Source organism: Aulostomus chinensis, chromosome 2 (genome assembly GCF_037954235.1).
Source record: "Aulostomus chinensis isolate RoL2024-O1b breed Wild chromosome 2, RoL_Achi_v1.0, whole genome shotgun sequence".
In the NCBI taxonomy this organism is placed as follows: domain Eukaryota; kingdom Metazoa; phylum Chordata; class Actinopteri; order Syngnathiformes; family Aulostomidae; genus Aulostomus; species Aulostomus chinensis.
In genome coordinates, this window is record NC_141321.1 from 19,616,120 (window position 1) to 19,630,054 (window position 13,935).

The following is a 13,935-nucleotide window of genomic DNA, read 5'->3' on the forward strand; positions in this document are numbered from 1 at the left end:
TTTATTTTAGATTATTAAACTTTTTTAGCATTATGATAAATTTGTGACCAAAAAAAACTTACAATCATGAACAACACTTAAAATGAACCACAATGCATAATCAGTGGATACCTTAAATACCACTTAAAATAAGATTAGAGCAATGTTCCGATCCAACTTTTACCAGGTTAAACGCTCTCACCAAATACTGATTCCACATTATTGCCAAAGATTCAAGGCAGTTTTGATGCTGTTTTTGGAATCCGAGCAACTCTAAATCTCTCTAAGTCAGGTGAATGCCAAGGCCATACCATGTGACTCACATCATCTTCACTTTTCTTTCTCATAGATGAGGGCGTTAGAAACCAATCATTATAGGACAAAGACACTCTCTAAGAACAAAATGCCATGATTCCTCCCTCTATAGGGACCCAAACGAGGCAGCAGAATACCGTAGTCATTAAAGCATGACAGATCTACTAGTTCCCCTCACTGTAGGGGTCAGGCAAACCTGACAAAGAGTCACGTGGATTAACCCATATCATGGGTTTCAAGTGTGCACTATGACAACCTCAGTTTCTGGCCCTTTTACTGATGTCTTTGTTCCTATTAAAACACTCGCCAAATGAGCATCCTTATGATTGCACTTCCTGCCTCCAATCCACAGCAGTAAATCCCCTGTCAAATTCCTCTTTTCATTTCACCATCTTATTCCAGAGCTGATATCAACTGACCCCTTCTGAGGGTTTTCCTTAATTTATCATCCTTCTCTGTGTCACTTTGTGTCTCTACCATCAACTTCACATCACCATTGGCCAGTGGATTAAAAAACAAACTCGTGGTCCATGTATCTTTCTGTGGTGAGACTGTCTGGATTCAAATTCATTCAGACTCCATTGATGTCGCCAAGAACATTTTGTTACTGGAGTACACACACACACACACACACACACACACACACACACACACACACACACACACACACACAAAAATAGAATAAAATAAAATCATTTGACAGTTGGCGCTGTGATGTATCAAGATGATGAAGGACACTGTTTATCTATTGTGCATAGAAAGCTATGGTGACTGAGCGGATTCAGCTGCTCCTCTGGCCCCTCTTTGACACACATGGTGCTGGAGGGATGCCACTGTAGGAGGCAAGGAAGTTGAATTTGTTCCCTTATGGCACATTACTGGAATATTTCACTTTCTCCAGAGCAAAAGTTCTTATGGCGATGATCTGGCGAGGTTTTGAACAAATTAAAAGGTAGTATTAGGAAACATTGGGGAGGAGGAAAATGTCCACACTCTGAAAAAAAAAAAAAGGGGGTTCTCCTCTATTTATCTTTCTGTTAGTACTCAGAAATCTGTGCTAATCTGTCCGGGAATGGAGCTGGAGCTGAGGCTCCACATGTAAGCAAGAGGAACTTCCTGTCCAACCACTGATCAACAGTGGAGAGGGAGAGCTGCTGCACTGCCTTCCCTCGCAGCTACAAGTTACGCCCATTATGAAAAAGTTGAGCTCCCTTCCGGCAAAAACAAATATAACGTAACAAATCATTGACCAGAGCTTCTGCAGCTGGTATAAATAGACCCAAGCAAAATATGCAGGACATGCAAGGGGAGAGATGGGAATACTCCGCAAGTAACAAACAAAACATGGATGCAAAGCCTGGATATAAATGCTGCTCAACTCTTTTAAATCAGCAAACCATTTAAAACCGAGAGCTGGGATCATAGGTTCTTTTAAGAGCGTTACACAGAAGATTTGACCCCTTAGATAGCAGTGAAAGCAGTCCCGGACCTGACAGGAGCACGACCAACAGGGACAGGATGTGACAAATTTTAAATCCAAGGAAAGTTACGATTGATTCCAGTCAAATAACACAATGAGTAAATAACCAGTGAGTCTCCAACAAACATGTGAATAATTGTAAACACAGTAGCTGCCTACCGGATGATACACAGCAACGAGCGGGTTAATGAGAAAAAAGAAAGTGTTTCCAGTCTCCGTTAGCCGCGCGGCTAAGCTAAGCTAATCGCAGAGCTAGTAGCATCAACATCATCACACTGACTGTCGGACCTGGACATAATCCCTCTGCCTCCGCCCCACCGCCAAACTTACCGGCTTTTTCCTGGTCATATCCCACGACAATAAAATAGTCAGCCAATCTAGCCATGTCTTCCGCTTTTCCCGAGATATACCAACACAATTCAGCATTTTTCCTTCTTCCAAAGCACAGCCATTTTTGACAGAAGGAGTGTCAGTGCGCTTGCGTGCAGAGGCTGAAGACATCCATGGGCGTGGGCCCTGGAGTTTACAAATACAGCTCTGTGCCCCTCAGAGAGACCTCTAAACACACACTCAATTCACCAGAATAATCCGATATTACAGAGTAAGACTGTGAGGAAGACATTTATAGTGCCATACAAAAGAAACTGAGGTCAGGGTTCCCAAAAGAGGCACAAGTCCTTCCCACAATAAAATGAAATAGAAAGCAACTGCACAATGCAAAACTTTCATTTAATAACTTCAGAACTGTTGAAACATGTTGCAAAGTGACCTTAATGCACTGTAACCTTGTGTGTGTTTTAAATGCCTTTTTTATTACTGCCAAGTGTTAGAATTTAAAGGCAACCTATCAGTATTTTTCTTTCTACAGTGGCTTAACTCTCCATTTCCGTGACTAGGAGCACTGTGGTACCCACAACCAGTTATCATGAACACTGATTCCTTTGTCTGGTCTAATTATGATTATGAATATTTTTGGAGGCTCTGGGAGTTTCTAGGAATGAAATAACATTTGGGGAGAAAAGACATTTCTGTCAAAGGTAACTGACATTCATGAAGACAGAATTCTAAACACCATATATTATAGCAACCAACCTCCCAACACTTACTGCCCTTATTTCTTATGAGAGTTCTTAGCTTAGATTTATCATCAGGATTGAGTGCCAGTGGCACTTCAGTTGTGGTTATTGAATTTTAAGTGTGAGTCAAAAAGAGTTGAAGCTGCTTAAATTAAGAAGAAAGGGGGTAGCGTCATGAAATCACATGTCTTTCAAGCCTTACTTATCAAATCTAATCAAATTAATTTCATGGAAAGCATCATCTGTGCTCTATGGCTGGTGACATTATTTGGAGGTTGTCTGTCTCTGTGACTGTATATACCTCCCCGTGACCTCAGAAAACATGTGTTTGACCGTAACCAAAGAATTCATACACTAATCATGACAACATTTCACATAAACCCCTATTAGAATGAAATGATTAGCTTTTATCCAAAAGTCAATGACATCAAGCATTTTCAGACATCATATCTCATGTAAATTGTAACACAACAGGGGGGTGGAGACATAAAAGCTCTGGGTTTTGTTTTGAAATGCTTCCTTGAATTATTATTTCACAAACACAGTGAGGGACAAGGCAGCCTCCTGCAAAATTTGAATATTTGTGAAAACAGTCGCAGGAAATAACCCTTGGAAATCAGGACCCCAAACAACCATCACCATCAACAGCAGGAACACAGCAAACCATCTGTACTACATTTTCTCTCACTCTTCATGTCTTTTTTTAACATGTCTAATCCTAGATCTTTTCTGTGAGTCTCTCTTTCTCTTCCCACTTAATATTTGCTAATGAAGGAAACATGAAGACAGAGGTGAATAAAGAGTTGAACCTGAGCCAAAACATGAAGAAATACACACCGGATGTTTGCACGTAGTGTTGATAATTACACGACAATTATGAGAGATTAATGTGACCTCAAACAACAAACATTTCCACTTTCATCGCAGCGCTATAATATTAATGAATCATCTTTCAAATTTCTGCCTTTGGGCTTGACGTGTTTTCTTTTTCCTGGCACTCACGAGGTTAGTTGCTCAGGTTTCCTGCCACACACACACACACACACACACACACACACACACACACACACACACTCGCATGCATGCATACACATACACACCTGTAAACGAGAAAGGTACGACAAACACTGTCAGTCATCCTATGACAGTAAGTTCACGGGGGACAAGCAAAATATTTCTATATAAGGAGGCAAAGAGCAGCAGCGGTGTTTTGTTGTCCTGATTGCACAACTTCTCTTTGTTAACTCTTGTACTGGGATTACATGTCTGCCGGAGGCAATTATCATTAAAGAGTGCTTGCTGGTTTACAGCACATGTGTTAGGCATTTATGTATTATTTGAGTGTAAAATATGATACCATGTGTGGAATGAGGTCGCATAAGATATAAATATACTCGAGGAGGTCAGTGTCATGGACTAAAGACAATAAGATATGAATTATAGGATGCTGATATGATCGAGTGGAATGTCTTTGCCTTAATGAAGAAAAACAAGTGAAACTGAAAGAAGAAATCAAAACTGAAAGAAATGCATCGTCTGTAAAAATGTAATTAACACCAGACCTTGTACTCACACAAATTTCAACACTGGTAAAACCAGATTTCTTTAATATTTACAGCATTTCATCACAGGTTTTTGAAGTACAGATAATCTTTTCATTACAACATGAAGATCTCAGATTCATGTGCCTTCACCAGCTCAGGGTCAACTGGATTACGGCTGTAATAAACAAAAAAATGTGTTATCGCCCTCGTGAGATTGCTGTCTTAAATGTTATTAGAAGCCTTTTCGCTTTGTGTCCGCTCATTTTGCTTTCATGTAAACTCATAGGGATGTTGCTTGCCGCGTGCAGAGTGACTTACAGAGCTGAAGTCAAGTAATGTGGGGGGTGAGATCCTCTGAGACATAGAGGCAGACTTGATGGCTCTCCTTTTATCAGCCCATAGATTCTTGTGTATGCATTCCTATAAGGAGAACCGAAAAGTCTTATTACTTACTGTCTAAAAGCAACAAATGAGAAGAATTATTTAAAAAATGTCTGAGCCAATATTGTTCATGGATTATTGTTCGACTCCATTTTCTGACTCTTGATTCATTTTAGATAATTGTAAAATTCCATTTCACACCAATCCACATAGCAAAATAAATGACATGGTTAGCCTACAGTCAAATATTTGCTTTGCACAAACAAATACATTATATTGGGTTTACGGTGAGACATACTTTACTATATTTAATGAGTTACCCAATGCTTGTCTCTTTACCAAATCTCAAATTCATCATCCTGTGTGTTTTCAAGCTGACATGGAACTTCACCGTGTCAGGGAGTGCCTTGAAAAGTAGACTATGGAAACATTCCTTAAATTTTATATTACACAATTAGCCCATCGGACTGAAAGGAACGCTAACAAAAACTAAAGTTAACCAACCCTGAAGTTCAAACACAACATTTTCTGGTGATCTAAGCTGAACATAATGTACTCCACAGTAGAGGGAGTTGACTTCACTATACTTCATGATTATTTTAATCCTGCTAATTGTACATAAAATGATTCTTTTTTTTTAAAGAAGAAAAAAAAGAATTTCTAGAGAATGTATCAAAAATTATCTTTGAAAAAGAAATAATTTGGAAACTGCAGCACTGCTTCTTTTTATCATAACATGCTTCATGACTATGTTACAGTGTAATTCTGTATCTTTTATCTTTGTATTGTGTTGCATTGTTGTACTAAGCAAGCAGCAGTACAGCACTAATGCGCTGCATGGGGTGGGGGAGAGGATGAGAGTCTGTGTGTGTCCGTCAATGAGTCCCTCCCACCTCCTGTATAAAGGCTCCCTGTCTGGTGTGTAGGAGCTATTAGCAGAGTGACACAGCTGCCTTACAGAACCAGAAGCAAATTTCAGAAAACCTGTGGAGTACTCTTTTGAAGCTGACTCTAGAAGAAGAGCTTTCTCATCCCGCTGAAGAATCAGAGAATTTCAGGTATGCGCACTTTCTTTTAGAGACATCGCTGAGATTTGCTGTTATTCCAGCTTGATGGCTTTATCTTTGCTTCTTTTCTTTTTTTTTTTTTAGGTCAGGGCACAAGTGTGTAGACAAGGACAGGTTATCTGTCTGGTTATATAAGCAGTTCAGCTCTTAATGTATGCGTCTGTGCTGGAGCTGAATTTAACAGTGCACATCACAGAGTTAATTAATTGAGCTAATTTTGTGCTTTTTAATCAAGGAGTTAGTAGCATTTTAGTTTTGTTTGAGCTGTCCTATTTTGGACCCCCTCATCGGAAGACAGTGTCCTTCACATTATTGGTCAGGGCCCCAAAACCTGGTTGTAGATTTACTTAACTGAGAAAAAAAAAAATCTGACCTTAGCTTAACATCTTAAATAAATGAATGATTAGTGCAAATAACTTGGATTTTGGACTCTTGTGTAAGCAAGCACCATGGTGGTTCTTATGAACATATGGTACATGAGAAAACTGCATAGTGAGAAAATCAGGAATTCAAGAAGTTAAATATTAATTCATAGAATGAATAAATAACTGAATGTTTTCTTTTGTCTCCACAGGAGGTCAAGACAAGATGAAACTGATCTTCCAGTCCTTCCTCTATTGCTGTCTAATGGCAACAGTAGCACACTGTGTGGAACTTGAAGTGAATCCCAAGTTGAGAAAAAGGTGAGTTAATTGATAAGTGATTGGTTTCCTTCTACTTGGGGCAGCCTGCCGAATCAGTAACAGCAGCTACCTGCCCACTGAATTAACTTCCTAAGATTAATGGATTTTTTTCCTCCCCACCAAGGCTAAGCATATGGCTTGGGAGCAGACTGAGACGAGATCTAGACAGAGTATCCGTGGAGAAGACTGAAAACTCTGAGCACCTTGTCAGGCCAGAAGATATCAGGGATACCATGCTGCCACATTCCAGGTAAGACCACTTAACAGTCCGACTAAAAAAAAACAGCACGATGACCAAATAGATACACGCATAAATCACCTCAGAAATGAACAGCTTGGATTAATGTCCCTTCTCTCTCGCACTGTCTCCCAGCACTGAAACCAATGTCCGAACCAAGAGGTCTAAAAATTCTGCCAACCATTCAAGAAGACAGGGTTGTTCGCTGGGCACCTGCACAGTGCATGACCTGGCGCACCGTCTGCACATACTCAATAACAAGCTGAAGATCGGGAGTGCCCCTGTTGACAAAATCAGCCCACAGGGATACGGCCGGAGGCGTCGTTCCCTTCCAGAGAGCAGAATCGCACTGCGGCTCGAGCAGGGCAGGCTGAGGCCCATGTGGAGCAAAACGGATTCACAAGTTCACAGGCTTGAAGCTCTCCTGAGACAGACATGAGCGGGACTTTGATTTGCAAGAAAAGTTGGGAACAAAAGCCAGAGAGTCGCTCAGAGTTAGTGTCCTCTCAGCTCTGTTCTAAAATTCTCCAAATGCCTCAGACTTATTGCCAAGTATTCTCAAGCACATTTTTCCAGGCATGAGGACTGAGTCAGAGCAAGACTGGGTACACTGAGTTTCTCTGCTGAGCCTCGCTGCTCAGCGCTGTAGAGCATGCAAACAACTGCAGCTGGCGTACAGACACTGGATGGCACAGCGTGGAGCAACTACAGGTGCTGCTCTCTGCTTGGCAGAGGGACAGGAAGAGTGCTGATATCTGGCCAAGTGGAGACATCCTCTGGCTTAAAGAGGGAACTCTAACATTCTTGGACTTTACACATTTCTTCCTCCAGGCCAGGACTTTGATAAGTGCTATCCTCAAAGGATGATACCAACACGTTCCATCAAACTGTCAGTACTTGTGAGCACTTTTCCAGTTGGACTTAATGTCAAATAAATCATCAGGAAAAGACATCTTCATCACAATGTCAAACAGGAAAATACGCTACAGAGTTACAGAGTTGTGAATCTCTAAATCAAGTTTTGGACACTGTATAAAGGAAAATGCCTTAGATTCTGTGAGATATGTGCCAGTCCATAATGGATTGAAATATACTTGAAATTGTTGTTTTATGTACAAAAACATGTGCAATCTATATATTTTTTTTTATTGCAGGTATATGTATATATGAATTCCCTTATTTAAATATTATATAGAAGTTACATTTAAGTACTTATGCAGATAAAACTATTTTTGTACAGGAAGAAATATACAGTATATGGGCATTGTAGCTATTTTTGTCATTATTCTTTGTGAGTGTGTGTACGTGTGTGTGTGTGTGTGTGTGTGTGTGTGTGTGTGTGTGTGTGTGGTAATAGGATATCTGTTTTATGGGTATATTATATATTTGTAAATGTGTTCTATTTTATTTGTGTCAAAGCAATAACATTGTCATTTAATAAACATTTTGCATACAAAATCTACACCTTGTCCAGACTTCCTTCGCTCCCGACTCTCGTAAATTGAAAGTGGCACTCTATTGTCTAGAGTGCAGCAGGACACAGAGCACCTGGTCTCTGTTAAGTGATTACAGGGTCTCATTAAAACCTCCCCTCCTCTCACTACATTCCCTTAGTTATGACCCCCCCCCACCCCACCCCCCCGAAAGAAGGGCTAGACAGAATGCCAGGCACATTCCTACTTGGTTCAGCTCATATTTGTTGGCTCACCCCACATCACAGAGCCACTCCAGAGGGCTTTAGCCCATCTGTATTCAATGGTAGATGATAGTTGGGACACGACGACAAGGAGAGGGGAGGCATCAAGGAAAATGCTCCAACAAAGAACTGATCACGACCTCCATATTCGAACGGACCCCACCAGACTGCACAGCACTCAAAGGCTGCAGACCCACTTTTTACGTCTTCTTTCATATTCTTGTGTGAGTCCAGACATCTAAAACAGAATTTTTCTTATCAGGCCATTCTCACATTAAAGGGGTAACACTGACAAAAGCTGAATTTGCCAAATTGCAAATGCAGTACAAGGACAAACTGAATACTGCTTTGTGATGGACCGTGAGGACCCGGAGAGGGAGGTCTAGGCAGTAAGGAGGTGGTGTGGATCCAATCATGAAGGAACAAAGCAGTATTAAGTCAAACTAATCAGATCATTGGGGTGAGAATTTCATTAACACTGGGTTAGTTTATTGTGTATTTGTCTCTAGTGTGACTGCTTCACTTTTGGATATCCACCTGCTATCATAAGCAAGAGTGGAGTTCATATGCATACACAGATAAAACCTTGAATACACTCATGCATGAGGAATGTGCATAGACACTATGAATATTGGCTGGAGACTCAACATTATGTTCTTGTTTGAACTATAGAGCTGTTCAGAACTTGCAGTGTCATTGCGAATGACTTATTCAGTGACATCACGACATCGTTTCTCAGTTCTATGTTGCCATCTAGTGATTATGAACGGGTAAATCAATGAAATGTGACCTTTGATTCTTCTCTGTAAGAGCAACAAGATCAACAACATCCAGTAAATTTTAATTTTTGTTGTAAATGATCAAGAAAAGGTTATTCCTAATCTTTCATGATTAAGTAATGAATGTTTGGCACGTAAATGGTTACAGAAAAGTCAAAAATCAATTACTTTTGTCACATCGCAGTGCGATTCTGCTCTCTGGAAGGGAACATTGCACACACAGTTTTCCCCCCTCAACTTTAAACCGAGCAAATGATTTTAATATTTTATGTATACTATGACCAGGCTCACTTCACCATCATTTTCACTACACACTTCAGCTACATCATATTACAGTATATGCATAAACAGTTTGACACACAAGCAGTATTATTATTTATAGTATATGTATCACAGATTCAGCATCTATGTAGTTTTCTGTATTTGTTCTGATAGCGCTTTGCATTGCGGGTACTCAACTTAGAAAAAGTTCTGTCAGGTGCTTTTTTTGCAAAAAAGAAAAAAGTCATTATTGTAATATTAAATATTAAATATTGTGTATGGTAAATTAAAGTCATAATACTTAAAGAAAACCCCCTTAAAAAATCAATAATAACTTAACATGTTGACTGAATTTAGGGGAAATCCATCCATCCATTTTCTACCGCCTATCCTGTTAAGGGTCGGGGGGCTGGAGCCTATCCCAGCACCCTTCAGTCGAGAGGCAGGGTTCACCCTGGACAGGTCACCAGTCCATCACAGGACCAACACATAGAGACAGACAACCATTCACACTCACAGCCACACCTACAGTCAATTTAGAGTATCAATCAGCCTCGTCCCCTCTTGATGTCTTTGGACTGTGGGAGGAAGCTGGAGTACCAGAGAGAACCCACACAGGGAGAACATGGAGACTCACACAGAAAGATCCCGTGCTGGAGCCGGGACTCAAACCTGGAACCTTCTTGCTGTGAGGCCACAGTGCTGACCACTGCACCACCCAGCCGCCCTTTAGGGGAAATACTGTGAACAATTTAAATAATACAAATGTGCCATCTAGTGGCTGGTCAGATAGAAAATATATTTGTGTTTGAGGAATAACAATTGACTGTAGCTTCTAAAAAAACAATACCACCAAACACAAACAAACAAATGGTGAAAAATAGTTTCAGGTGTTAAAAGCTTAGCCTGAATGGAGCAGGGCCTGGCCCAGTCACTGTGCCTCAGCCATGTGAAGGAGTCACTCCTTCAGTAAGCCAATGATCTGATGACGCCAGTGATGTGATGACAGCATCAAGAGGAAGGTGAACAGGTTTAAAATAATACCCTTATTCAAGGACTTGTGCTAAGGTCAGAGTTGTATATTTTCTCCTACTACTGTGCTCTGAAAGTTATAACCTCCAGCAACAAGATCATCAATTCGTGACATGCTTCACTTTTCAAGCTGAGAGAAGAGGAGGCAGATGTAGAATTAGTTGGAGGGCTTTGCGGTCAATCAAAGTGATACAGGCACAGGGCTAAAAGTCACACCTCCAAAGCCAATTCTAAAAGTACCCTGATAACCTGGGCCGAGAGGATTAGCCTCGTAATCTAAACACTGTCAGGCTAAATCAGGGACCTTTCCTATGGCGGCAGCAGTAAATCTGTGTCCTCTCCTGTTGATGAATGAACTGCTCATCCTGCTCTACAAAGGTAGCAGAAACAACGTTTGGACTTGGGTATGAGCCTGATGTTACCACTGCCACAGGTGGCTTTTATTTTCTTTGCAACCACAATTAACGTGTGGAATTAAGACACTTAATTTTGTCATGACGTACTGATGAGGCAAGTCCTCATTTATGTGCTGTAACTGTCCTTATTTTAGTTGATGAGCTTAAAGAGGCAGGAGTGTGTGTGTGTGTGTGTGTGTGTGTGTGTGTGTGTGTGTGTGTGTGTGTGTACGCGCTCGTCCGTGTGCGTCAGGGTTTTTAGCTTGGAAGCAAATGAGTCACCCCAGTAAAGATTTATTGTGTATCTCATCCCAAAAGGCTTCCTTCCTCACATTGTTGTTATTGGTTTCTACTCTGCTTGTGTCATGTCTCATCTACATGCAACAAAATTCCTGCATGAGAACAAAACATTCACAGTTAGCCAAGAATAAGGTTATTATTTAATTAAAAAAAATCGGCAACACAGAAGGTTTGGATGCATGCACTAAAGGCATGTTTACCTGTTTGTGTATAGGTAAGAGCGAATTTGTTGTATGGTGGTCTTCTATCCGTCTAAGCCCCCTAAAAGTATAGGTATTGATGTACCACACCTCGGTTATATCCAGCAATATTTACAAATAATAATAAATGAAGAGGGAATACAAATGATCCTGTGAAACAAAATACTTTTTGAAACCATGCACATGGATTGAAGATGAAAATCCAATGCTAGCTGGTGTCCATTAGAAGTAATGCACAAACTGTTGAAAAAATACAACAAACAACCTTCACCCCCCAGGATTCTGCACTGCTCATCAGATCATTACTGGAGTTCACTTTCTGAGGACTACAGAGAAAACCAGCCTACACCAAAGGTGACTTCTTTTCAACAGTTTGTGCATTACTATGCACCATAGAGACACCTACATGGCCCCTCTAAGACACACGTAACTACAGAGGAAAATAAGTTTTAAATTAAATTTGATCTAAATCACGCATGCAACGGTTGTAAATGAAAACAATATTATAGACTTGCATCTGAATTTCAATTATGTCCCCTATTGGTTTCCATTTCAGTATGTGTGTGTACGCTGGGGTAATTAAAGGGTTAAGGATGGAACGACGTGCACTGCAGGGGAGTGGGATGAGATATCAAATACAGTTCAGTAACGTGGCTGCAACAAGAGCCCAACATGACAGATGTTTAGATTCACTCGGTTTACAAGCACTTGCGAAGCTGAGGTGAGTGAACCACTGATACATTATCTTTTTAGTCTTCAAATCAGCATTCAAATTCATTGGTTTATTAACAGTTTTGTTATACTGCATGATGCGACAATGTAAATAGCTTAACTATTTAAGCATTGTAGAAGAAACAACACTGGGGACACGGCTATAAAACAGTGGATGTGGCATATGTTGATATCAAATGGTGATGTCATACAGTGGTTCATCGAAGTCTCAAGTTTAACACTTTGACATCACCATTTCTTTGTATTGCCACACAGATGATGTATTTTTGATAGCAAACCAAGAAGTTAGCATCACCGTGACTTCCCTTGAACAAAAAAACTTCATTCGATTTTTGATATTGCCAAAAATAAACTGCGGTAAACAAGATTTATTCGACTTTAATATATTGTCCCTGTTGATAATCTTCACAATGCTGGTAATGCATTCACTAGAAATATCATTATGCAATGAATGAAATATGTTGTTGACTCATGACTTTAATGTCATCACAACTACCTTCTGTATTCTCATTCTTTAAGTCTGCATTCTCGTTAAGCCATTTAACAACCACAGTTTTTAAGACACAAAAGCTTTGTCATTCATGAGTGCAGTATTGCCGATATGTGTCATGTGGGAGAACAAAATGTTGAAATATAGAGGGAACCAGACTTTCAACAATAGTAACGTACTTTCAGGTCTCAAGACTCCATCATATGCCACTCTATTTGGATGGAAAGGTACAAGTGAGAGAGAAACAGACATGTTGCCATGGTCACCACGACTGGATAACCACACTCTGAGGCATTCTCTGCTTTATTCCTTTACAACAAAACTAATTATAAAATGTGCATCATGCTGTTTTGAAAAAGAGATGAAACTAGCAACTGAGACCATAAACTCCTTTGGGAAAATGGTTACAAAGGCTGGACATCAATGCAAAGAACTTCTCCCCCTGCTGGCCATTAGAATGAGCGCAAGAACCAGAATCTCTGTCCACTCGTTTTATACAGTCTGGTCATGTATTGGACAAGTACTGGAGAACTACAGTAAGTGAGGCTGTTTTGCATTCATGGATGTTCACACTTCCTTCACATTCATCTTCCACAGGCCCTGACCACGAAGAAGGATGAGAAGAGGAGACACGCCTCTGTTGAAGCAGCAGTCAAGTCCCTGCCTGGGAAAGAGTGAGCATTCTTCTTCTTCTTCTTCTTCATTCTTTCACTATCTCTCTCTGCAATGCGGTGAATGGCTTTTCTCAGATTCAGATATGACTTTGACAAAGAGCTAAGCCACTAACAGCAGTGCAATGTTTGAGAGAAGCCAGAGAGGATGATAAGGGAGACAAGGATAGCTAGCTGTTACTGAGGGTAGAGTTATGAGTGGCTGGGTCTGGTAATGGCTTCGGGACACCTTCTATAGGATTAACTCAAGAATTAGGAAACCATGAATGAGGATGATGGAGATAAAATTCAATCATACCCACAACTCCACATTTACGGTACATTAGAACAGACTGGAGAAAGCACACACCCACATCAGTGTGGAGCGAGCACCATTAGGTCACTCAGCACATTAAAGTCTAATGATGCTTTTAACAGAACTGCACCATAATAATATCAGATCAATGAGAGGCAGGATGGTGAAATACTGAATAAAACATGTGGTGTACTTTTAAAGAGGTGCTAACTTCTTATTAAAACAGACAGGCTCTATCATTTTTTTGGGTCACCCTGGAGCAAGGCTGAAATGTATTTCTATTACACTTACAGATCCACGTATTGGGCTGTTTTAAATAAA

General features: G+C 40.4%; 2 protein-coding genes across 4 annotated transcripts in view; one reads left to right on the forward strand and one right to left on the reverse strand.

Moving 5' to 3' along the window:
• Window positions 1-2,240, reverse strand: part of sbf2 (SET binding factor 2) — a 100,964-nt gene extending 98,724 nt beyond the window's left edge. For all 3 annotated transcript variants that reach the window (XM_086183065.1, XM_086183056.1, XM_086183046.1), the window contains exon 1: window positions 2,105-2,240. In XM_086183065.1, coding sequence (XP_086039191.1) covers window positions 2,105-2,159 — 55 coding nt within the window. In that variant the 5' untranslated portion in view covers window positions 2,160-2,240. The remainder of the gene's footprint in view (window positions 1-2,104) is intronic.
• A 3,444-nt stretch (window positions 2,241-5,684) lies between these two features.
• Window positions 5,685-8,215, forward strand: adma (adrenomedullin a). Its single transcript, XM_086194562.1, has 4 exons — window positions 5,685-5,833; window positions 6,417-6,525; window positions 6,650-6,775; window positions 6,899-8,215. The coding sequence occupies exons 2-4, from the start codon at window positions 6,431-6,433 to the stop codon at window positions 7,200-7,202; spliced, it is 525 nt and encodes a 174-aa protein (XP_086050688.1). The 5' UTR covers window positions 5,685-5,833; window positions 6,417-6,430; the 3' UTR covers window positions 7,203-8,215.
• Window positions 8,216-13,935: the final 5,720 nt, after the last annotated feature.